The 25,451-nt window shown below is 35.6% G+C and overlaps 3 protein-coding genes across 13 annotated transcripts in view; 2 read left to right on the forward strand and 1 right to left on the reverse strand.

Moving 5' to 3' along the window:
- Positions 1–10,124, forward strand: part of LOC122299309 (probable inactive heme oxygenase 2, chloroplastic) — a 44,265-nt gene extending 34,141 nt beyond the window's left edge. Inside the window, exon 5 of the mRNA XM_043109496.1 lies at positions 9,874–10,124. The gene's annotated coding sequence lies outside the window, so the exon portion shown is untranslated. The remainder of the gene's footprint in view (positions 1–9,873) is intronic.
- On the forward strand, positions 1,030–10,124 carry LOC122299312 (probable inactive heme oxygenase 2, chloroplastic). Of its 2 annotated transcripts, XM_043109500.1 has the most exons (5): positions 1,030–1,754; positions 2,103–2,326; positions 3,470–3,577; positions 3,676–3,806; positions 9,874–10,124. In XM_043109500.1, the coding sequence occupies exons 1-4, from the start codon at positions 1,217–1,219 to the stop codon at positions 3,766–3,768; spliced, it is 963 nt and encodes a 320-aa protein (XP_042965434.1). In that variant the 5' UTR covers positions 1,030–1,216; the 3' UTR covers positions 3,769–3,806; positions 9,874–10,124. The 2 variants fall into 2 exon arrangements, with proteins under 2 accessions (XP_042965434.1, XP_042965435.1); XM_043109501.1 differs by lacking the exons at positions 3,470–3,577; positions 3,676–3,806; positions 9,874–10,124 and adding an exon at positions 2,630–3,066.
- LOC122299307 lies at positions 4,742–19,987 on the reverse strand. 10 transcript variants are annotated; one of them, XR_006239647.1, is made up of 17 exons: positions 18,833–19,809; positions 18,461–18,541; positions 17,307–17,532; positions 17,189–17,215; positions 16,834–16,958; positions 16,657–16,717; positions 16,459–16,546; positions 14,964–15,178; positions 14,252–14,385; positions 13,867–14,066; positions 12,820–13,158; positions 12,613–12,714; positions 12,188–12,488; positions 11,115–11,290; positions 10,734–11,018; positions 5,219–5,479; positions 4,742–5,080 (listed from the first exon to the last, which is right to left on the reverse strand). XR_006239647.1 is itself a non-coding variant. In XM_043109492.1 (17 exons), exons 6-16 carry the CDS (start codon positions 16,674–16,676, stop codon positions 5,285–5,287), a joined length of 2,055 nt encoding a protein of 684 aa, XP_042965426.1. In that variant the 5' UTR covers positions 16,677–16,717; positions 16,834–16,958; positions 17,189–17,215; positions 17,307–17,532; positions 18,461–18,541; positions 18,833–19,810; the 3' UTR covers positions 4,742–5,080; positions 5,263–5,284. The 10 variants fall into 10 exon arrangements, 9 of the variants coding, with proteins under 9 accessions (XP_042965426.1, XP_042965423.1, XP_042965421.1 ...); XM_043109492.1 differs by having other exon boundaries at positions 5,263–5,479; positions 18,833–19,810; XM_043109489.1 differs by lacking the exon at positions 4,742–5,080 and adding an exon at positions 19,842–19,987 and having other exon boundaries at positions 5,087–5,479; positions 18,833–19,070.
- Between the last annotated feature and the right edge of the window lie 5,464 nt (positions 19,988–25,451).

A 25,451-nucleotide genomic window follows, 5' to 3' on the forward strand; every position in this document is an offset into this window, starting at 1 on the left:
ATTACTTTGGTGGCAGCCGCATCTGTATGCTTGCTCCACTCCTAATGGTTCATTTGTTTTATTCATTTGTCCTTGTTATTTTTCTCAACTCATATCGGCAAGCCTACTTTGATTAGGCATACAAAGGTGGTGCATTTACTTGAAAAGAGAAAGCAACAATGGCTCGTGCTTATTACTTTGGTGGCAGTGCAGTGACTAACTACGATCTTCCTCCTTTTTTTTTTTTTTTGGTTAAAAATAAGAGAAATGGTAGGTGAATCGATAGTTTGACTGATGGTTTGATAGTTTGACCGATTGGGGTTCTTTTGTTTGTTTTTTTTTTTAAATATTTTTGATGATTAAGAAAATGATTATTAATGAATTTGTGTATTTTTTTAAAAAAAATATTTAAAAATGTTCAAAAACTAGATAAAAGAAAATAAAAAACAAAAATGTACTTATTGGTTTTGCTATCGGTACCAATAGGGCTATAAAAATAAAAATGCAACCCATGAGTAATTAGTTGACATTTTACAATTGAGTAATGTTATAGATAAGTTGTGCACGCCATTTGCAAAATGTAAGAGAAATATGAGATTTAAAAAAAATAATTAATTAATTTTTTTTTTTTATTGTAGACTCTACTTTAAAAAGAGAAATAATATTTGTAATCGTGATTGTGTAAACGCTACGCAGTCTTTTTAAAAAAAGTAAATTAATATGAAATCTACATAAAAAAAAAATTAACTTTTTAATAATGGACCTCACTTTTTTTTAAAGCAATTACACGACATTTGTACATTCTACGATTATATGTAGCATTACTCTTTTAAACAAAACAGAATAAAAGTAGAGTTTGCTCAACTTGCACATCTTGGCATTAATAATTAAATATTTTAATAAAATATTATTAATTTTTCTATTTTTAAACAAAATTTTGAAGAATAGTAGTATTGTTAGTAGAGTTATAAAATAATTAAAAAAAAACATTATATTTTGAGTTTTCCTAGAATTATGTTCTCTGGGCATAAACCTCGTATAAAACACCATTTCAAGTTGCACAGCCCAACTCAAAACACCAAACTAGAGTAGTCCACGACAGAACACAAGTGAAGCTCGAAATCGGAGTAAATTCACGTCGACTCCGATAGACGTTAGCGTTTTGCCCTGAGACTGCGGGCGGGCAGGCACTGTCAGGGGAATTCGGGCTACCATTTTCCCGCTTACCTCCAGAACGATGTCGTTGATGGAGACAGTCATACGACAAGCTCTTCTTCTTCCTCTACGACAAATACCATCTCCACCGCCGTTGAGTTCATCGAGAGTTGCAGCGAATTCGATGTACGGGCAGAACAAGAAGAAGATGGGTACCGGAAGAGCCCTAATTTTGTGTTGCTCTGATTCCTTGTCCATTTCGTCATCTTATTCTCCCTCTCCGGCGATTTCAACGACTAGTGCTCCACCGGTGAAAAGGAGGAGGAAGAGATACAGGAGGCTGTACCCAGGAGAGAGTAAAGGCATCACCGAAGAGATGAGGTTCGTTGCCATGAGACTCCGAAGGGTTAACAAGGGAAGCAGCGATGACGATGACCAAGATTCATCTAGTGAAGACGGTAAAGAACGAGAGGGTAATTTGGCATCAGATGATGATGATGGTGGTGTTGGTGGAGCGACATGGGAGCCGACCTTGGATGGGTACCTCAAGTATTTAGTTGATAGCAAGCTCGTCTTCGACACTGTGGAGCGCATCGTCGATGAATCCAGTGACGTTGCCTGTGAGTCCTTCTATTTTCAACTTGCAATGCTAGTTGTTTAGCCAATTATGATGTAAGGTTTGCTTGTTATTATCCTGGAGGGTTATGGGTTATCATATGCTTCCTTGGCAAAGCAGAGCAATCTAGCTTTTAGAGGCTTATATGATTAATTCTATTCGGAAGGTATTTTGCCCTGTGGGTAAACGTAATGGGAATTCGTCAAACCCTTGTGAATGTGACTAAAACGGGGATTATGTTCTGTTTCTCTACTGCATTTCCGAATCGAATCTCTAGGCGTTTAATGACGCAACAGCATAAGCATAGGTGGTTCTAAATCTTGTGAGAATCTAATGCTTGATTTGATTACAGACGCCTATTTCAGAAAAACTGGATTGGAACGATCAGAAGGTCTTGCAAAAGATCTAGAGTGGATTAGATTACAGGGGTTTGTGATTCCTGAATCTAGCAATCCGGGAGTTTCTTATGCCAAGTATTTAAACGAACTTGCAGAGAAGAGTGCCCCGTTGTTCCTTTGCCATTTCTACAACATATATTTTTCACATATTGCAGGAGGTCAGGTGATAGCAAGGCAGGTACGTGTGAATTTATGTTCTTAATTATACTTCTAGTTTCGGGAATATTTGGGGATGTTCCTGTATAGAATAAAACTATGTTCCTGTATAGAATAAAACTATGGACTGACACTTGTGCACTTCTGATTCTGACCTTATGCCATCACTTTCGACTTTGATTCTCATACAAGACTGAACCTTTTTAATTGCTTTTCTGAGTAGTCTGTGTGTACATCCCAAAATCATATCCTAATATTCAGTTAAGCAGGCTATGCCTACCTCTGTATGAAAGACAATGAAAGTAGCATCTATTTCTTTTTGCAGGGTGGGGAGGCCTATTCTATCTTCCTTGGTGTTTTTTCCCTGCTCTGTGGGATCCTCATGAGCAAATCAGAATGTCTCGTGCAGAAAATTCCATTAGAAATATGTGCTGATTTTAAGATATATTGTGCAAAAAATTGAAATTGGATGAGAAAGCTACCTGCTCTAACTGGATTAAGCAAAGAAAAAGAAAATTGGAAAACCATATTAAATCAACCAACATTGATTGCGAAATGCTACCTATGGTGAGATAGAACGAAAAACTTCTGAATATTGAAGAATGAATCTGTGAATCTTTACCTTGGACCTATATATATGTTGCAGGCTTCGCATTTTTTCAGTGGAGGAATATGGTTACTTCCTGGAGATTATTAAACAATTTCTGAGGAGAAAAATGAACCAAAAAAAGGAAAAAAAAAAACAAAAAAAAACGAATACAGGTATATGTGATGGAATTTGTGGATGACATGGTCTCTTAATTGGTTACTGGATTTTGATTGTCTTCAGAACTCAAAAAATAATCAAATGAAGGAGTTGAAAATAATTATAGGCCTTGGACCAGTTGAGCTCTTTCATTTGTCTGGCATTGATACATGCTTGATGTATTACTGGAGTTTATCTCCATATAGGCATTCACTTTTGTGGATGTCTATGATCCCAATGTTTTCTTTATCTCAAATTTTAAAGAAGTCCTTTGTTGACTCTTGTGCAATTGCTTAATTTTTAGTTGATGCGTATTTCTTTTCACTGAATGTTTGGCGGATAGCGTTAATTTAAGCTTTGTAATTAAGATACATATCTCATGCTCATGAATATAAATATATTTTACTGATTGGTTATTAGGTTTCTAAGAAGCTCCTAGAAGGAAGGGAGATGGAGTTTTACAGATGGGAGGGGGATGTGCCAGGGTTGATGAGTGGCGTCCGTGAGAAGCTGAACATGCTTGGAGAGGTTAATTCCAATGCTTGTCATGCCGAATTAATTTGCATTAGCTTTAAGTCGGTGGATTTCTTTATTTTTTGGTTGATGTTGGAAATTCTTCAATGCAGCACTGGAGTCGTGATGAGAAAAACAAATGCTTAAAAGAAGCAACAAAGTCATTTCGGTTTTTGGGGCAGATTGTCCGCTTGATCATCTTATGAAGTCACCTTAAAATCCAGAGATGATTGTTTGTGAAGAGGTTATGTTTCATTTTTTTTTTTTTTTTTTACTTGTTCAGAATAGATATCCTGCGCATCATTTGAACGACTTTCATAATGTTTTATTGCCTTCAACATTTTTCAATTAGCTTGATAACCTAAGTTATTCCATCGAAAAGTTATCAGATTGCATTTTTTATTTCCATGTACAAGAGAGCTTCTTCTGAATGGCTCCTGGTATCCTCTTTGGTTATTGAATTTACATCTATTGTATCACTACCATGTTGACTACTGAGACAATTCTATTTAGCATTCAGAATCACTATATAATTTCGACCAGCAGGTTCTCAGTTACTGTTAAGCCTACCGGAAATCATTAATAATATTTTATCTAATGGACTAAGGGGAGAAAAATCTTGTTGTTTTGAGCTAAACATTTAATGGGTTTATGATGTTGTGCCCCAAAATCAAATGCTTTTAGGTAAAACTGTATCTCCTGAATAACAAAGCCATTTCAACAGGAAACATACATGTTCTCTTGTAATTGCGATGTACCTTTTTGCCATTCCATCCCTACCTCACAACAGACGTCACAATTCTGTTGTAGGTGTTGCAAATGGGCGTTTACCTTAGGCACACATCCTCTATTGTTTTCTCTTTTTCTTTTTTCATTTTTTATATTTTCCCATCTTAGGGTTAGCCTCAGAAGACCACCTTTTTAGCTATGACAATTTCAAAAGATGGTGGAGATTCGATCTTGATCTTGCACTCGATGGTGATATTTATATGTACCAATTCAACTTTCAAAACTAGCTAGGGAAATGTGAATTTTTTTTTGTGCCATTGTTGCGATATGGTATACCAGATTCTTATCCCAAAAAGAGCTGGGTTTTATTTTTGTTCACCTTGATATAGGGCTAACGTAACATACCATATCAAGTTAGGTCCGTTTATGGTTATACTTTTATAGAATCGCTTTGTGCCTAAAGCATTTTTCATTATATATTGTCCAAAAAACAGAGTTAATTCCTTTAGCAAAACATAGCTGATATCCTCAGTGATATAATCTCATTGGGCAATGCTACGGACTCCTCACATGAACTATATTTTTACGGTTCACGTTAAGGGTTCAATCCCTTGTTCTAATCATTTCTGAATCCCATCGCTTCAGCCTGAGATAGCATGCCATGGCCCATGGAAATAGATAGGACTACCGCTTCAAGTACATACTATATGATCTCACGCTAGAATCTGACTGACAAAGGTGGAAGCTGGAGCCACACCAATACAAAATATGTCACCTGGGATTGAATCTCTATATAACAGAACATGAAGAGTTATTAGACACCATCATACTCCTAGTTGACAACATGTAAAACAAGATAACTGTGAAATAAAAGTGCGATTAAGTTGCATGGCTGGGTTTGCATGAAAGCTCTGTACAAGTATTGACCTGATCGACGTGACATCATTTATAGTCTGAACAAGTAATTGTACCATAATTATGAGGTTGGTTCTTCTATTTGGTACTAGCTGCTGGCCTATTCTCTCTTCCAATGACAAACTGGTCAATAATCTTCACACTTTCCAACGGGTCCTCGTACGGATAATCTGCCATCCATTTGCTGGGAAACCATCTTTTATGGCTCGACCGCTCTGGGTCAATATTCTTCTCCTGCTGCCGATCAGGATCCTCCATCCAGGCCTGTGGCACCTACATGATCAACATGGGTTGGCGATTACAAAGAAGAGAATCGAAGGCTAGTTCAATCTTTCCAAGAATTCTCATACAGTTGCTTAATGTCCAACAGTTTGCAAGAAGCATTAGAACTATTCTGCAACCCCTGGTAAAAGAGAAGTTGGTGCGGGAAAAATTATGGTCATAGCACTATCAACGTATCACAACACACCATTTTTAATGACATGGCATCTTATGAACTACATCTCCGTACCCTGGAACTACTAAATAATTACTCCATTTACAAAACACAATACTAAATCAAAGCTACAGGGCAATTTAAATAAATACAAGTTAGTATCTCTCAATTACATTTCATTTTGTTATTTTTTTATTAGCACCAAGTGTTTGGGAACAAACTCCTGATTAATCCCAAGGTGCATAGACCCTTGGCAAATAATTTTCTACAAGTGGACTTTGGTTTGCTCTCACGCCGCACTATAGAGCTTATACAATTATTGAATTTCCACAAACAACCACCCTAGATCGATTCCCTATGTTCTTCTTGATTTCTTGTCGTCCACTTGCGTCACGTGTCACATGCGACTCATCCTCTATTTTTTTCACTTTGCCATTCAGATTCTATACCCTACCCAGCCTAAGTATCATATTTCTATTCTCTCAAGTCCACAAACTGGCCTACCACTATGTCTGCCACGTCATCCGTTGATTGTTTGTCCCATTGACTTGTTGGCCCAAAAAAAGCCTAGTTCTATCTCATTCTCTCCAAAATGATGTTAGTCATCTATTGAGATTATTTTACATGGTTACAATTATAACATGTGGGCTTCTACTATGTGCGTGTTCTTAAAAGGGCAAAATTATGGTGCTATGTTTTTGAGAAACTTCCCAAATCAAAAAAAGGTATTGAATGAAACTGCTAAAGTATTTCCAAACTGTTTGGAAGATTGAGATAATGTTCATTGTAAGATAATTCTCTCGTGGTTCATTAACACAAGACGCATCCTTTTAGTTTTAGATTGAGACAAAACTCTATCAGGTGCATCAAGGACTGAGTTAGTCCATTATTCAACTTTATTATCAACTTACTAATCTTTGAGATCCGTTGACTTCTGCATAACAACAATTCATATGTGCAACGAATGTACAATTGTTTGTCCAATATCATAACCATCGACAATTCATGCACTTTCTAACAGCCATTCATTATGATTTTGAATCTACAAGAGGTTCTCTCTTGCATCGCACTCCTTTTACATCTTTGGACATTGCTGTAGCTAGTCTTATCTATAAGGAGAGTCGTCATTCTACCATGAAATCACACTCTTCATATGGTGTTGGCCACTTCTTCACCTAGTGCTTCACTAAGAATCCCAATGTTCATCTTCATAGCCTCATCTTAGTCACTCTTTTGCAAATATATTTGGAGCTATGGTCATCAAGTCACTAATTATTGTAAGTTTTGAAACAAGAGCAAGTCTTGAGGTCCAATCAACTAGCAGTTGTTGTTGCTTCCTCTACATCTTTTGCCTCTGAGTCTTTTCTAATATTTGAGAGTGCATCTTGCAACCTACTCATCTTTTTACAACTGATGTTTAGGCCTTAACTCATAAGATTATGATTTGCTCTTCTACTGGCCTATCTGTCACCTTAGGTATATATATATATATATATATATATATATATATATATATTTGCGACTTATAGACTTTGCATGTCACAATCATAGAACATCTGATTCAAGCATATTCTCCCATATCACGTTGGTAGAGGTACGTCCAAGGTTGGGCAGGTTGTAAATCAATCAATTAGCAATTTGATTGTTGATACTTCTCTACATTTTGGTGATGATAAGGTTGGTGGAGGTTCTTATGTAGCACCATTGATGAAACTAGTGTAATTCTCTGAGAGATTTGGAGGTGCCAAGTATATGAATGAGTTTATCTCGCTGGAAGATGGTAGGAGGATGATGGTAGGCAGACATAACTCAGGCAGAATTATGGTGATGGTAGGAGTTACGAGGTGTTGGAAAACATAGGAGAAGTGGAAGGGACACTTGGCATTTACATTCTGAATTAATGGGATGGAAGGATAAAATTGCCTTTTTATTAAATAAGGTTGATGGAGAGTTGTGTTTTATTATGGGTTTGGGCCAAAAGATGGGAGCCCAAGATAACAAAGAGAGTCTAGAGGAGAAGAAGGGTGGGTCAAGTGAGGAGGCTGTGGTAGTGGGTTCTATTTGTTGGAAGCCCAAGGATAGCAATGTGGTTCTTTCGAGCTCGAGAGGAGGGTTGAGGGTCAACCCAAGCCATTGTTGGCGCCACTAGTTCGTTTGTCACCACAGAGGGGTGCGACGGAGGGAGGGGATCCTAATGGGTGTCTGCTGACAAGAAAAGGCTCGGCAAAGAGGGTGGTTCTGAGATCTATTGGCCCGATAGAGTAGAAGGATGCCAAATCCAGTTGTTCGACAATGCTGTTGGTGGTTTGTTTGTATAAAAAGGAGTGATAGGTGGAGTCAAGGAGGATGGGTGTTCCCTAACGATGATAAACTCGACAGCGACGTCATCTCATGATCATTCAAAGAGTGTGGAATCTGACATTTTGCAAGATAGTATGAGATCGAAGTTTTGTGTGGTTTGTTCATCACATAGTGGTTTGATGGTGGAGGTAACTTGTTTGGGAGGGCCCTCGAGGGTGGAAGCCTTTTGGAGACTGCGTTTGTGCTCTCACCTTTGGTCTCAGTTTGGAATTAGGAATGGTCAAGTAAGTAGCATTGCGGATGGTCAAGTAAGTAGTAGGGCGGGAATAAAGAAGTTCTTTCTATTCAAAACTTTCAGGTGGGTAAGGGAGGGAAGTAAGGGAGGGAGGAGTAAAGATGGTGAATGAGATAGCTGTGAATAAGGGGGTGGAGAATCAGGCTATTGATGTAGTTGGTTTGTTGGAGAATGGAGATACTTTTTCTAAGAATAATTTTTTTGAGATGCAAATGGGTCCTATTTGCTATTTAGAGGATGAGGAGGGTGAGTTTGGATTTTCATGTGATCCAGTAGAGGAATTTGTCTAACATTCCCACTTTATTTCTTATCTCTTTTTCCGTTGTCGGCAAGGGTTGAAAGAAGAATGAGAGTTTATTTCGGAATTTTTTATGGGGTGGTAAATGAGTTGAAAAAAAGTTCCATTTGATTAGTTTGAAGAAATTTTGTCAACTGATTGATTGTGGTAGGTTGGGGATAAAATAATTTAAGATTGTTTTATAGAACATTACTTGGGAAATGGTTTTAAAGATACCACTTGGAAAGTATGCCTTTTGGAAAAATGTTATTGATGTAAAATATGGTAGTTTGTGGGGTAGGTTGGTGTTCTAAAGATACTAGTAGTGCGTATGGGGCCCAGGGGGTGAGCTGGTGGAAGTTCATTAGAAAATGATTCTTTTTTTTTGTTGGGGGGGGGGGGGGGGGGGGGGGGGGGTTTCAAATCTTATTAGATTGAAGGGAGGTGATGGAAAGATGATACTTTTCTGGCATGACTTATGGTGTGGGGATTCTTCACTTAAGCTTGACTTTTCCTTTCTTTCCAGAATTGCAAGGGATCAAAATGCAACTGTAGGAAAGTTTTTCTGTTGCATTGACAAATAATATTCAGTGGAATGTTATCGTCATCAGAGATGTTAATGATTGGGAAGTGAATGATGTTAAGGCTTTTTTGGGAAAGACTTTATAGTTCAAAGTTGATGCTAGGAAGGGAGGACAGCATGTTGTGGATTCTTGCAGGAAATTCTAAGTTCACAGTCTCCTCATAGAGCTTAGTTTGTCAAACTCAACTTTACAATCTCTCAAAAAGGACTCGTACCTAGTTCTATGACTCTGTACTGCTTGTTAGCAATATTGTTGCAGGTACTATTCTTATTCTTTTATATGTAGACGGTACGATCATCACTAATGATATATTATCAGGTGAATGCTCTTCAACATTTTCTTAGCCAAAAATTTGATATGAAGGACTTTGGAGAGCTCGGCTATTTTCTTGGCCTTGAATTTATTTCTCGTCCAGAAGGTTATTATCTTTATGAGGCTAAATATGCTTCTGCTCTTTCTTCTAAGGTTGGTTTGACATATAGTAAAATAACTATAAGTCCATTTGAGATGAATGCTAAGCTCCTTGCAACTAATGGTGGGCCTTTATCCAAAATCCTACTTTTTACAAATGCTTGACAGTCTTATCTACCTCACAATATCACTTACGGTTGGATATGTGCTATGTTGTTCACTCAGTCAAACAGTTCCTGAGCATCCCCATTCTAGTCGTTATTATATTGTTTTTCATATCCTGTGTTATGTTAAGGGAACTTTATTTATGGTGGTCATTTCTCTCTTAGTCATCCCTTGAACTATGTGTGTATTCTAATGCAGATTGGGCTAGTGATCTAATTGATCCATACTCCACCACTAGTTACTGTTTTCAATGTGGGACTTCCTTGGATTTGTGGCATAGTAAGAAAAAATCTATTATAGCCCCTTCTAGCACCGAAGCATGATATCATGCACTTGCTAATGCCATTTCTAAACTTCTGTGGTTATGTTGGCTTTCGATAGACATAGGTGCTCTTTAGACTGCTTGTACTCCCATTTACTATGATAATCGCAGTGCTATTCATATTGCTTATAACGATGTTTTCCTTAAGCGCACCAAGCATATTGAGATTGATTGTCACTTCATTTGACATCATCTTCAACAAGGCACATTCCTTCTATGTTCCACCCTCATTAGAAGATCATATGGCTGGCATTTTCACCGATTCCTATCAACCTGGTTGGCAACATGATCTTATTTTCAAACTCAAGATTGCATTGTCATCACTATTCTAAGTTTGAGGGAGTGTTAAATATTACCATACTTATGATAGAATATATTCATGATATTCTAGCATATTCTCTATCATATTTAGCTTATTATAAATAATGTAAATCAATTAGCTGTATCTTTGACTTATATTATTTATTGTATTTTCATTCTTTCTCTAGGCTTATTCAATTATTGCACAACTTGATCATATTCAGAAATACAATTTGTTTTCTTAATTACCTTTCAATTTGTTATTTATCAAGAAACAACATTTTGTTTCATGAGATTCTTATTTTTATTATAAATTTTTCCATGGTAGGGTTTTATCCAAGGGTACTTTTTATAGGAATTCAATTAATAACAAATTAGTTTTTCATACGAAAAACACTAGATAGATTTTGAAATGCAAATTAAAAGGAATCAATACCTTGTCAACTGTAAGGGTGAAAACTTCAAGATCACCGTCAGGTTTGATGTGAAATCTTGTGAAGCCCTTGTAATCAGATATCCTAAGAGCGGAGAAGGCTTCGTCGTAGTGCAAGTTAAACATGCTGACGCAGATGCATAGGTAGAATCCAATCACATAGGAAATTACAAAGGTCGTCAAGGGCCAGAAATAAAGGAAGACAGAAACATTATAAGAAACGGTCTCCGATCGAGAGAGAGACGCCATCCCATTCTTGCAAATATTGTTCCGCGTGACAGCCATAAACTGATATCGTATATTAATCCAAATGAATGTGTCTTAGTAATGAAAAAGAGGAATTAGCATTGTCGATTTCTTAAAAGGGAGGAGAACTTCTCTTACCTTTGGCACATCAAATATTGGAGACATGAGATTGATGATGATCTCGGCACACCCATGATAAAGATGGCAAAACCACAACATTTCTATCCCTGCTCTTGTGCCATTTGGAGGAGGAAAGTGACAAATTTCAGGGGATTCGAAATATTGCTGGTGATCATGTAAAGAGTGTTCATAACCTGGTTAAGAAATACAAAATTTGTTGAAGGAATAAAAATATTCATTCTCCCTTTCTCTAACAGCTGAGATTAGGAAACTAGTACATGCCTATGATTTTGAAAATCTAACATGGTTATTTAAAAATATATTTTTACGTATGAAATGATGAAGGAAAAATTTGGTTGCAAGCGATTTTGCGCATAAATATGCTCACTCATCCAATGTGATTACTCAGAAAGTCGACTTTAATGAAAATAATGCTAATTTGAATTTTAAATATAAAATCAGTAATAGTCGTAAGTAGATTGGTATGTAAATTCGCTTATACGTAACAAAACTCATTGATGAAACCTTATCACATGAACCGAAGACACATGCAGCAGTAGTTTCATAGATTAACAAATTTCTATGTATGTAGAAACTTTTAATTTATTAAAAAATTAATTAATCTTTTCAAAGAATTGAAAAATAAAATTTTAGTAAGAAAAATAATTTTTACGTTTAAAAATACTAATTTTATAAAAAAAGACCACTCCGGCCGGGCATGCACTTTATGTGGCAAACGCCAGTACGAGCTGCCAATTGCTTCTTTCCCTTTTTCTTTAATTAATAATTTAAATATTTTTTACATACAAAATCTATAATTTGTATTATAAAAATCTTAATTACTGTTTAAGATAAAAAAAATTAAATTAAAGTCTTGTTTTGAAAAAATTAAAGTGACTTATTTTTAACCAACTCATGCCATAACGGGTTATTTCAAAACAAATGCACAAGAATATTTGTACAAAAATTCCATAAAACAAACATTTTTTCATTGATCGACTTTGAAAAATTAATTTACTGATGTTTTTCTGGTTTCATTTATATAGACGGTCATATATATGTACGTATAGATAACAGCTAGGGAAATCTACCTGATGTAGTTGCTGATAGTTTATGGCGGATAAACAACTCAAGACCCAATTCCAACGCCAACATGAGAATTAGAGCTGCAACTAGGTGCGCAGAAACGTGAAGAATTGCCATCGCTAACCTTTTCGTCCTTGAAACTTTGGAGGGTGCAAATTTATATGCCACAAGTAGCAGCAGCATAACGGCTCCTAGAGAAACGTAAGAGTGTTCCAGCATGTCTATAAAAGCATTCCACAACGTACGGAAACAAGTCCTTAAGAAAAACAACTTGGAGTCTACTTCAAAGATGTGATTAAGCTCACACTAGGCCCCAAAAAACAAGAGATCAGTCATATGGATAAGCACTCTTAATAAATCGAGAAAGAGATCAGAGAGAAGAAAGATGTCCTAATTAATTTAGGGCAAGTTTTAATTACAAGTACTTTACCTGTGGGAACATAGAAAAGGCCAACATATAGTAGATAATGCCAGCAACATAATCAAACTTCCAATTCTCCCTTTTAAATTTCCCAATATTTTTAAATCCAAGCTGACGTCAATGAAAAGGAAAGTTATGACCAAGAAACAAAAGATAAAATGTTTATGAGCTTGAGATTGGTATTGACAAGGGATCCATAGAAGTAAGAGAAATTACCTTCCACGACGTTTGTTTGTCTGGATAACTAGCTCCGCACTCATAGGAAACCCCATGAGATTCTTTAAAACCACCAAATACATGGGTGGGATGGGAAAATGCTCCGCCACAACCATTTACAAGTAGATGTTGTGCATAAACTGAATCATTCGGTTCAACCATTGAGTGGCGCATATAGTGATGTATGTCACCAGCAATTCGAAGCTTACACCTTTCTTTCAAAGTTTTGCATATAAGATTTGAGAGATTCTCTCTGTCGACATCAATTCCACCTTCATACCAATCAACAAGCCAGTCTGGTTGGTGCGTCATAACGATCACACAATCATTGTTTTCGATCTTAATTACACATGGTTTAACAATGAAGATATTCAGTCAGCTAGCAGAAGATTCAAGAGTGTTAAGAATACAATACAAATAATTAAATCTATTTCTTTCCATTAGTTCAAACTTTTGGGAGAAGTGATTTTACATGAGTTCGAACTCTGACTCTATACTTTATCCTATTTAATTAAATATTCTATGTATTGGCACACTCATTGAATTAGAGTTTGACCCACACCTCATACGTGAAGAGAGGGTGTTAAGAATATAATACAAATAATTAAATCAACCTCTTTCTATTTCTTTGTACATTTGGGGGTCACACCACCCCCCCTCCCTGGCGGTGGCCTTCTCAGCCCCCTCGTGGTAGGACTTCTAACCTCCCATGGTGTTTCGTGATGGGGATTCTCACCCAAGGGGTAGATTTAAGGGATAGACAGTGTGATATTTTACACTGATTGATAAGTGTAGGTAATTCTCACATTGTTTGGGAGGGATAAGTTATTGCTTTTTATAATTATTTCAATGGGGTTTCAATTAAACCATTGACTAGTCATTTTGAAATCTGACCTAGATGTGGCTTAAGCATTACAAATGATATTAGAGCCTTGCAATCTCAACCAGTAATACAAGAAATGCATGCATGTGCACTACTAAGTATATATTTAGGCAGCTAAGAAATAAAAATAATTTCCAAACAAAGAGAAAGAAACAAAAAAATACCATTTCCCTTGCGATTTTTGAAAAGAATTGGAATTGGTAGGTATCGATATCACCATCTAGTGCAAGATCAAAACCAAATATCCACCATCTTTGAGGAAGTTTCAAAGCGAAATAAGTCGTCTTTTGAGGCATAAACCACCCGCCCAACCACCTCTTCTCGCATATATACTTTGTAAAGGTACGAAGTCCATCAATCCAATCTGTTACTCCAAAATTAAGAAAATATTACCAAAGAATGACAACATAGCTTGAGGTCAAAAAACTCCCTCCTCGAATAACAAAAATTACACTTAGATTGTGTATATGGAAAGAAAGAAACCCTCTTTTTTGTGGGTGAAAAGATCCAAACTCAAAAGAGTCTAATCAAGATACAACTGACACCAACCATGATTTCCGGGAATAACGAAACATTGAGGTCCATCACGATGATCCTCCTCACAATTGACAGGCGGTCCAAAAGCATACTCGAAAGGGCGAAGGAGGCGCTGTTCATATGTAGACTTTGACGGATTAGGATACCTGTAATACAAGAAAAATTCAAATAAAACCAGCAAAATATTTTGCAACCTATTTGACTAAAAATATTTCTTGCAAAAGAAATTTTGAATTGGATGATTCTCAAAGACGCCGAAACAAAACTCCAAACCTTGGCCAACATAAAACTCTTCGAGTGATTAAAGCTTGCAATGCTAAATTAGGTGGCTTGAGGCGGTACTTGTTCTACCATGCATGTAATTTTTTGTTTTAGATATCAACCATTAACGTTACAAAATTGAATTTTGAGGATTTTACTGTTTGAGCATTTGTCACATTATGATATACGATAAAATTTGATAAATACTGACCTAATATACGTTGGTTGTTACCATCTTTTAGAAGTGGTAAATTTAGGACAGAAAATCCTAGGAAGTGTTTGACTTGCATGGCAAATAATTCCTACCACAATTAGTAAAAGAACAAATTAAGCGAATGCATGGCTTAACGTTTGATCCTCTTTTTTTTTTTTTTTTTTTCTCTGAAGAAGCTGGTGTCTCAACCTAAAACATGGATTCTGCAGATTTTGATGACTTTATGATCTAGAAATATCATCAACTTACGCAAGATCCCCTCCAATGAGTAGCAAGTCTCCGCGTTTTAAGATGCGGCTAGCAAAACAAATGTGAGGCTCAGCAATCAGCCGTGCCACTGTATATGTTGAACTCCCACCATCACCAGTATCAGCCACGAAGTCAAGCCACAACTCTTCATTGCCACTAAAATCATGCAACAAATTCTCTTGATCAGCTCCATTTTGGGATTGATTCATAGCTGCCTGAATATATATGAGAGAGAGTGGTGTTGATACTTACACAAAGGTTTAAAGAAACAAGTTATGCTCCATTTTATTGTATGTTAATTTTTTCCACGCACTGCATAAAGTAGTATTAGATAGTCATGCAGTCCAATAGGAGTACTAATCTTATAAGATTGTAAATCAGGTTGATATAATCCAAATAAGATATTTCCACTACTCCTATTTAAATAAAACTGGCTATAATATACATAAAGCCAGCAAATATCTGCTTGACAGTTTGTTTATGTAACAAAGAGTGGAGGAGCGCGCTTAGTGGGCAAGCCCCTCACGCAAAGAATTACCAGGGCAATGACCAAGCATTACGCCTGGGATAACCGCAATGAAGGCTGGCCATAAAGGCCAGCTGTGTGTTACCTAAATATTTTTATAAAAGGGGTTTTAGTACCTCTTCCAAGGGCAGAGGCTAGAGTAACACTATTACTCTCTCAAAATTCGTTCTCTCTTGAAAGAGTGTCTAGGTTGTGAGTATTTGAGTATGGTTCTACATTATCTTTCGTAGTACACTCGTGAAACAAGTCAACAATTGCAGAGATTAAGCCTGAGATATAATTATTCCAATGTGTAAATTTTGATTAGATCTAACAGTTTCTTTTTCAAGAACACACGACTTAACCGAAAATCATATGGTGTCATATGATCAGACAATAAAAATTGGGTCTAATCACCCAATCTTCAATGAGCTTTGAGTGACAATATTTATGAACAAATCTCGAGATCTAAGGTCTTGTTTGGATTTAAAAGCACTTTCAACTCATCTAATTTTATTTAATCATTATAATTTTCTCAAACTTTCAAATAAAATATAATAAACAATTCACTTTTTTCAAATTCTAAAACAAGAATAATATTAAAAAATTATATTATAAAAATATTTTATTCAATTTTCAACTCTCATCTCATCCCATTTCAACTCAATTCACTATTTAAACTTCCTGTGAGATAATAGTACCATTTCTTTTGGCAAAAATAGAAACTCAAAGAATTAAATAAGAATATAGGGAGGACGTACTCAAGAATAAGACGGAAATCTGAAATGTTAATTACTAATATTGATATTACTAGGGATCCATTAATGTGGGCTAATATTAGATTGTAGTTTTATATATACACGCACACACTCATGCATGCATACCTTAATATACAAAATATATATAGAAGATGGCTAGAATTATTTTATAATCTAGAACAAATAATTATTTCACGTCAGAGTAAATTCGAATGGAAACAAGTACTTGTACCTGCAAAATGCGCAAGTCAAAGCGACCTTGGAAGATATTTACTGACACCATGAGGTCATATATAGTTTTGTATAGGTCAGTTGATATTCTGCATGCGCGCAATACTTAGCCACCACCCGAACAAAGGCCACTGAGTGACAGAAAAGAACCGTTGCACGGGCGCAAACATATAAGAAAAGATGGCATAGATATACGTACCCAGAATACCAGCGAACCATGTTTTTTAAAATCGGGCTTCGAATATGATCTTGCCCAGTACCTGGAAAACTGAAGAGCTTAGTTGATGATCATCGGGAAATACGGCTTTAATTACATTCTAATTCTCGTCACATATATATAACAATTATAGAACATGCTTTGCACATTTGTACTCACAATGATATTTCCATGCGGATAGAATATAACGCAATGGAAATAAAGCATAAACGTCCGACGAATGACGGGACAATTCCGACAAGTCCGATGTTAATTGTTTGTATCCGTTGACTTATAAAACGATCCTGTTAAGAGAAAGAAAAAACAATGTATATGGCAGAAAAATGAGATATAAATAGATATAAATTTTTCGTCTCTAGCACTCTTTAGGGACGAAAATTTAAACATAAATAAAAAATCTAGAAACAAAATGATTCTCTTGTAGTGCTTGTATTTCAAACTGGTCCTGGATTAGAAGGATTGTAATGTAACAATATTAATTCCAAACTTGTCAAAGGGGGGTTTGTAGCCCTACCTCAATAGCGAAGAGCAAACCGAAGTCCTTCAAAACATGAAAAATCATTCAGAATTTACATTGTAGCTAGCGGGAAAAGAATAAAACTAGAAAGGGGAAGGACACAAAAGGACTCAACTGCAGAATGCCCGAGAATGTTCTGCATGTTCGGAGACTTTGGACTCTCACTACTCTTGGAAAGGTATCGATGGAGATAATAAACAATACTGTGGATGACGAAAAGTGTCGGAAGACAGAAGGAAAAGCCTATCACGAATTTCCACAAATCCCATCTCATGATCATGTCCTTCCGCTGCTCAGGAAGGAGACTATACACAACTGCTAATGTAAGCCAGTTAAAATACCTGTAAACGAAATTATCTAATTTCATATAATTATTATAATTTTTTAAAATAAAATACAATAAATATTTTATTTTTTTTAAATTTTAAAATAAAATAATATTATAATAATATTTTCTTCAACTTTTAATAAAATATCACATCTGAACTCTACAACCACACATTCTTAAGGAAAATATCTTCTCTATTAATGTAAGCCAATTTAGATGATGTCTATGTTTCAAATCTACTTGATATATAATAAATAATTAAATTTATCTTTTTTTTCATAAATTTAAATTTTTTTAATAAGTAGTGATTTTACGTGATATCAGAGTATAGATTCTAAGTTTAGAGATTTTGAATTCTAACTCTGATTCTACAATTTATCTCATTAATTAAATGAAAAATGTTACTTATTATCCCCACATTATATATCAATATATAATTTATTATTTTTATCATTTTATTTAAATACATATGTGTATTTAAATAAAATGATAAATAAATTACATATTATTAAGTAGTTTAAGAAATATTAAGTAGAATATTTTTTAAAATATAGTAAATAATTAAACTTACATCTTCTCCCACTTGATTAATGTGTAGTCACGTCAAGACACCGAAAAGTCGATGAGAACAAAATATGTCTTCTGCGCACTTTTTCTATATACCTTTCATGGGAAATGCTCTCCCGCTGGGGTCATTGACTCATTGTTAGCTTTTTTTTGTTTTTTTGTTTTTTATTTTTTTCTTAATAATTAAGAAAAAATTATTTAATATTATTATAAATTTTTTATATATATTTTAAAATATTTAAAAGTATTAAAAAATAATTTAAAAAAAAAATTTAACCTAGCGGAGAGTAATGCAATCAAGGAGACAGATAACATTTTCAAAATACAACTAGCAGATATAGAAACATCATTATAAGAGCAAGAGTAATATTTACCGCTTATTGAACCATTCCAATGAATCCCGTATGATAGACGCGGTCTTTAAAATAATAAGCAGGAGCAGAGTGTAGGCAAGCCTGCAAAGTAAAGGTTTGGGAAGTTACTGGTTCCCACTGGCTTTATTAGCAGAACAAGATTCTCGGAAGGTACTGAAACAAATTGTTCCTAATTACTTCCTCCCTTTTTTATTAATGTTGTAAGAAATCCATTAGGTATTAAGGGCACACATGCAAATTCATATTGTTCTTCACTCTTGATCAACATACATGATTTTATGCACATTTTATAATAAAATATGTATTCTATAATTTTTGTATAAATATATATATTAATTAACAACGGAAACAAAATGATTTAGTAATATTTACCGGATTTTTTCGGATTGGTTGATTAAAGACTGCCGTGGAAGTAAGTATTCATCAGTCTCCCTTAGAATTGTTTTTCTCAGAAAAGGAAGAAGGAGAAGTTCGATGAACGAAGCCACAATGAAATATTCAGTGAAACTAATTGTAAGTCGCCGTAGACCTAATGGGAATGCTTCTGTATCGGACCTCATCGGGTTTTTCTGAACCTTCCCCATAGCGTACGTACAGGCAAGCTCCACCACTGCAAAAAACGAAGTACCCCCCCGCCCCCAAGAAAATTAGTCAAAAACCCTGATTAAGTTCACGTCTAAAAAAAAGATACAAATTAAAACAAAAGAAAAAACAAAAATAAAGGGCTTCAAGGAAAACATGGGGAAGATCAGCATGCTGCATACGTGTTCTACGTACATATATGAAGGCGAGAGAATTAAATAGAACATTGGAGAAAGATGCAGTACCTGCGCGCTATCAAGCTAGCCCAGAAAATTAATTAGATCAGGATGAAGACCAATTGTTCGTAGAAAACATGATGATATATATGTATATATAGAACAAGTTAATACTGACGTGGGCAATCTAGTACTATTTTACTGTCCTGATCTTCTGCGGGTATAGAAATTAAAGAAATAACATAGAAAATGACTCCGATATTCCTGATCCTGATCTTCCGTGTCTCCCATAATCGAAACATTTGTATGAAGAAAAAATATTAGCTTCCAACACTAGAGAAAAAAATAAACACCAAGGTATTCAAATTCAATTGAAGCAATTAAAAAATCACCAAAGAACTCAAAATCTAGCCTCATGTGTAAAACTTGAGAAGAAACAGAGCAACCAAACTCTGAGCAAAGCAAGGAAATTAACGTTGTCGGGAGGGGGAAGGGGAAGAGGAGAAATCCTACGTACAAGTGCCCCGAATAGCTGGAAATCTATTAGAATGATGGGAGTTCAACTCCAATGTTATCCATCTATATATGGTTGCAATATCATCAAAGCTACTAATTAAACCCACCTCTCCTCACCGTCCATTTAACGAATATCAACCTGGGGCCCGGGGGACTTGAGCTAAAAAGTAGGATTGAAATTTCACACCACGAGGACGGTGGTAATTACTTTCTGAGCCCGACGTCGATCAAGGATGCCATTTTTTCTCGGACAGGATGCTTGTAGACGATGACTTTTATGAGAAGCTGATGGGACGTGAAAGGGGGTGAAAGGGGGTGATTAATGTTATTTAAGTCATTTCCTTCTCGTTGAAGGCTGTCATAATACATGCAGAGCATGTGTACTGTGTAGGGACACAAAGGAGATAATCTTTTGCTTTGCCATTAAGTTTGATAGCCAGTCACACGAGCCAAAAACAAGATGAAGACATTTTTGTGCTTGCATTAAAAACCGACGAAAGTCCGACCAATCAAACTTGACAAAAACATAGGATAATGTGTAAAACTTGACAAATACGCAAGATAATATCTGACGTGTCGGGTGGGAAAAGGCTGTAACTTGGTGGCGGTCGGACTGCGGAGTTGACTATAGTTGAGGCTATCTAATCAGCGTTACATCGGAAAGACAAATGCTGAATATTGTGGATGGAAACTGCTTTGGAGGAGATTTCCGCTGGGACCACCGTTGTCTCTCTCTATTATTTTTAATAATTAAAAAAATTATTTAATATTATCATAAATATTTATATATTTTTTAAAATATTAAAAAATAATTTATTTATTTATTTTTTTAACCTAATGGTGGCTCTAACACTATCCTATTATTGATGCCTAAATAATTAATTTTTTTAATTAGTTATTATTATAGAGAAAACCTTCGAGTCGATCTGACTGTTTTTATTCAATAAACAGTCCTCTAATAGCAGCTATCCACGTAAGTTTTCAATTTTACATATTATGCATTTGTCTACACCTGATCAACAACCTTCCATCAGAGTTTCGCATCCCCAAGTACTAATATGTTGCCTTTACTCTCATCTCTTTCATGGTTACCAAATACTGATCAAGCTCCTCTATTTTCATCTCATCGATCAGCTCGTCCTACAAGAATCCAATATTGTTTTCCATCTTCTTCTTCTACGTCAGATCCTCATCCATATTTGCTTCCTAGCATGAGTTTCAACCCAGAGATGTTGGTCGAGCAGTCTATTGGCTGGTAAAGAATATTGGGTTCTTTCTTAGCTGGGATAATGGTAGTTGGGTGAGAAAAATTTGTGGAAAACTGAGTGATTCTTTCATTTGGAGCTTTAATCATGATCCATACATTCGATTATTCTATCTGTAAGTGTTTTTACATTTGTTATCTGATTTTGAGAAAATAAAGAAAGATAAGGAGTTTGGTTGTTAAAAAAAAAAAAAAAAAACTATGGGTGGTTTCAAGCAAAGAGTTGACAACAATTTTGAGGTTGATGATCTCCGCAAATAAAATTTTGAGGTTGATAAGCTGGGACATAGTGTTGAACATGGCGTGATGTGAGAAAGATTTTGATACTGTTCTTTTATTGCAGGGGAGGGCGAGGGGGAGGGGTACATTGGCAGGGGAGGGGAAATTCATTGGTTATGGGTTTTGATCTGGTGTATTCTTCTGTAAGGTATATTTAAACTACATTCCGACGTGTCTAATTATCATTAAAGGGCTGTTATTTTACCAATAACAAATTGACCATTCAGAAGCGTTTCTCATTATTATATTACAAATGCGTTCCTCTTTGGAAGGTAAATTCCTGTTGAACCGTAACTAATAATATTTTAACACATTATACTCCCTTGTAGTAAGTCTTAGAACATTAGTAGTAGCCTCAACAAATTTTAATTAAAATTCTGGTAAAAAATTTATTTTTATAAATTTTAGATAGCCACTTTTGTAACACCAAATAATTGACTCAATAAATCTTTTACTGTTCTATTAAAATATTGACTTTAAATTTTGGCTAGTCTCTTTTACTCAATAAATTTAACCAGCCATATAGCCAAAAATTAAATTCACTATATATTTATTGAGCCTATTGTACCACTTTATTTTATACTTTGATTATTTTTTAGCTAAAATTTAACTTTGTTGAGCCCACTACTAGTGCTCTTACACTGCATCATAGTATATCATGTGACCCCCAAACTCCCACGTAAGAACACGTGAAAATCGAGGCGTCGGAATGATGACAACATGGATCACAAATCCCATCGCAAAGTGTCAAGTGTGTGTATAAACATCACGTGTATAATAAAATTAACGCAACAGATAATAAAGTCTTTTAACTAAGTATCAGAATTTTATTTAAATACAAATTCGCTTAAAACACAAGTGTACCACAATATTACAAGTTTAACATCGTTTCAAATCTAAATTTATATAACATAAAAGCAAGTAGAATAATTTTCCAAACGTAAAACAACTCCAAGTCAATACTCTGGTGAAACCGCCTTTTCGGGCTCAACCTCCTCCTCCTCAAACTCTGCATCAAAATCTACGGTATCAAAATGGTACTGCAGGTAAGTAATAAACCAAACAAACCTCAAAATAAAAATATATTCATGCCACAACAATATGCATGAACATGATGCCATATGGATATGTCCCAAAAATCTACATTTTGCACGCACGTTAAAAATCTCATTTTGACCCAAAACATTTCTTTTAAACATAACCTCGTCATTATCCCAGATAATGGTCCAAAAACCAATCTCGCTATCTTTTCAAAAAATGACCCATTAACCAAACCATCAGAGCACTGTAGGCAGGACTCTACCACCATCCCTATGCGTGCACCGTAGACAGGAATTACAGGCGGGACTCTACCACCATACTTGCTTACCACCATCCCTACGCCGTGTGCACCGTAGGCGGGAATTGTAGGCGGGACTCTACCATCATTCCTGCTCACCACCATCCCTACACGTGCCTCTGACTCAAACCAGTCAATCCAATCGGTCTCATATACCAAAAATCATTTCTCGCTTGAAAGCCCAGTTTTCAAGTTCCAACACATGTACAATGCAATTACACGAAAATCCAATTTTTTTTTTTAAATATGAATATGCATGCACTATGCAATGCAAATATTAAGACACAAAATATCCAATAAATCTCAACATCAACCAAACATAATTAATTCCATTCTCAAATCCATCCGACCCCCGACTCCTTGGACTCAGTCCGACACTACCAACCAATCATAATTTATTGTTAAAGCAAAAAAATATTTAAATTAAAAAGAAAGTTTGGAAAATACTTACAGTGCTATATAATAATTTTTGGAGGATCAACAAGCTGCAAAAAGACAAAAGAAAAGCAACGTAGTAGTGCAAAAGCATTGTGGCCGTGGGTTGTAAAATACCCACTTTTGAATGGGGACGATCCAAAACTTGAGATTGATAGGGAATATCTTAGAAGTGTTTATGAAACTAGTGGAAGTGAGGGATAGCCGTAGGTGGCAGTGAAAATAGCGGTGGAAGGTCAAAAAGCCCAAAACAGAAAGTGTGGTCGTGAGGGCTGCTCCGGCGATGGATCGGAACCGGAAATGGGTGGTTTAGGACGGCAAGAGATAAGTGATGAAGATGTGAAGAGATGGTGGTCGGAGGTGGAACGACGGCGGCGCTGGAGGGAAAAGACTTCGTGGCTTGGAGGAGCTCGTAGTGGTTAACGGTGGCTCGAATGGAGGTGAAATTTGGTGGGGATGATCACCGACCAGAGGGGAAGAAATCTGGGTGGGTGGTGCACCGCACGGCGGTTCATATTCTCACAAATTCAAGTCTTATTTGATTTAAAGAACTGAAATTCAACAGTCTTCCCTGATCTCACACTCCCTTTATCACATGACTCGTATCTTCTTTTACAAATTACTCACATACTTATCATCTGAAGATGAGTTGGATGTTGTTCTTAATTATGAGGCCGATGGACAGTCATCAAGACATCGTGCCAATTACCAATGCTGTAAGTTTATTTGGTGTGATCATATTTAAAGGCACAAGTGTCTATTTTGTGATTATTTTGCAGAAAATGCAATATATCCCTCGAAATCTATGATCACCCAACACAACGAAAAACATACAGACAAAACACAAATGCAAAAAAAAAAAAAAAAAAAGATTCACTAATTCCTCAAACAAAGCCCAAAATCTTCAATGTAAACGAGAGAAATATCCGAATTCCACCAGCACAACACTTTCAACACAGAAAAATCAAGAGCCTTTTCGCATCAACCAAATAGTCTATGAAGGAAAATCAGTATAGAAAAATCATCAAGATTTTCACAGCAACCAAACAATATATCAAGGAAAATTAGCATAGAAAAATAATCAAAATTGTTGTAACAACCAAATAGTCTATGAAGGAAAATTAGCACAGAAAAATCATTAAAATTTTCGTAGCAACCAAATAGCGGTGAGAAAATAAGAGCAAAATCATCAAGATTTTTGTAGCAATCAAACAGCAGTAAGAAAATGAGAATGTGAACAGATTTCCTAGCAGCCAAGTAGAAAAAAAAAATAGATCCGAAAGCAAAAACAAATCTTATAAATGCATTCTAGAATAATCGGATTCACATATATAGACCGAACACTCAAAGGAGATGATATGTGAAACCCTAATTTCAAAACACAAAACCCACACATTAGAGTAAGAACACTGAAACCCAAAAAAAAAAAAAAAAACAAAAAAAAAAACGAATACATGTTTAATCTATGTGAACTCAGCTTCTAGGTTTTGATCAGAGCATAGAGTAGAGAGCAAGAATGTGAGAAAGCTGGGTATAAAAAGTGATGGATCTTTTTGACATGGAGAAGAACGGTGGATTTGAAGATTAAGTAAAATGACAAAATGTTGTAAGAAATCCAAATAGAGAGAGGAGGAGGCTTACAGTCGTTGTGGACAGATTGAAGATGTTGCGAGGGAAAGGAGATGGAAAAGAGCACCAACCATCCAGAGCAAAGAAACACAAGATAGGAATAAGAAAAGTGATTTGGAGATGTACAATCATTTTTTAAAAATAGAAAATTTCTATACACCCTGTAAACAAACACTGCATTTTAGAGATTTGGATGGAGTGGAGTTTTTATTTAAAACTCTAAAACTTTTATCAAATTATAGAGAAAATCAAAAGATACAAATGCATATGCGATTGCTCTAAGGCAACTGAAGGTGGAAACGGAAGAAGAAAGAGAGAGAGGTTTGCGTTGGTTCTAGTTTTATTTCTTTGTTTTTTCCTTCCTACTTTTGTCTTTTTTATTTATTTTTATTCCACATAAGCTATCATGTACAGCCCGATTACCCCTGATTGCACATCCCTGTTCTACCTAGCAAATTGCAGTTGACTCTTGTTCAAATAGAACATCAACTTTAATTTTGTTAAGTACTCCCTGGACTTCAAGAGCTGTAACTACCGAACCCAAGACAACACCAATGGAAAATATAGAATGGAAACTGAGAAGCAATGGAAAGGAAAAGAAAGCTCATTCATTCATAGCCATGGGTCTGTTCGAGGCAACCCTTCCTCCAAGTCTGAATATTCTGATAAAGTTTGTCCGAATGGTTCTTCCATTCCCTCCTCCTTACATGTAGTGCTAACATTCTAACGGAAATTGTCTCATGTGAAATAAAAGATAAAATAACAGTAAAT

This window comes from Carya illinoinensis, chromosome 16 (assembly GCF_018687715.1).
Source record: "Carya illinoinensis cultivar Pawnee chromosome 16, C.illinoinensisPawnee_v1, whole genome shotgun sequence".
NCBI classification, from domain to species: domain Eukaryota; kingdom Viridiplantae; phylum Streptophyta; class Magnoliopsida; order Fagales; family Juglandaceae; genus Carya; species Carya illinoinensis.

Coding starts and splice junctions, on each gene's coding strand:
- LOC122299312 (XM_043109500.1), top strand. CDS start 1,217: ATGTCGTTGATGGAGACAGTCATACGACAAGCTCTTCTTCTTCCTCTA. Junction 1,755..2,102: donor TGAATCCAGTGACGTTGCCT/GTGAGTCCTTCT, acceptor ATTTGATTACAG/ACGCCTATTTCAGAAAAACT. Junction 3,578..3,675: donor AGCTGAACATGCTTGGAGAG/GTTAATTCCAAT, acceptor TCTTCAATGCAG/CACTGGAGTCGTGATGAGAA.
- LOC122299307 (XM_043109492.1), bottom strand. CDS start 16,676: ATGGTTCGCTGGTATTCTGG. Junction 12,489..12,612: donor CCTTTTCTATGTTCCCACAG/GTAAAGTACTTG, acceptor TTTGGGGCCTAG/TGTGAGCTTAATCACATCTT. Junction 5,480..10,733: donor TCACCCTTACAGTTGACAAG/GTATTGATTCCT, acceptor TTGATCATGTAG/GTGCCACAGGCCTGGATGGA.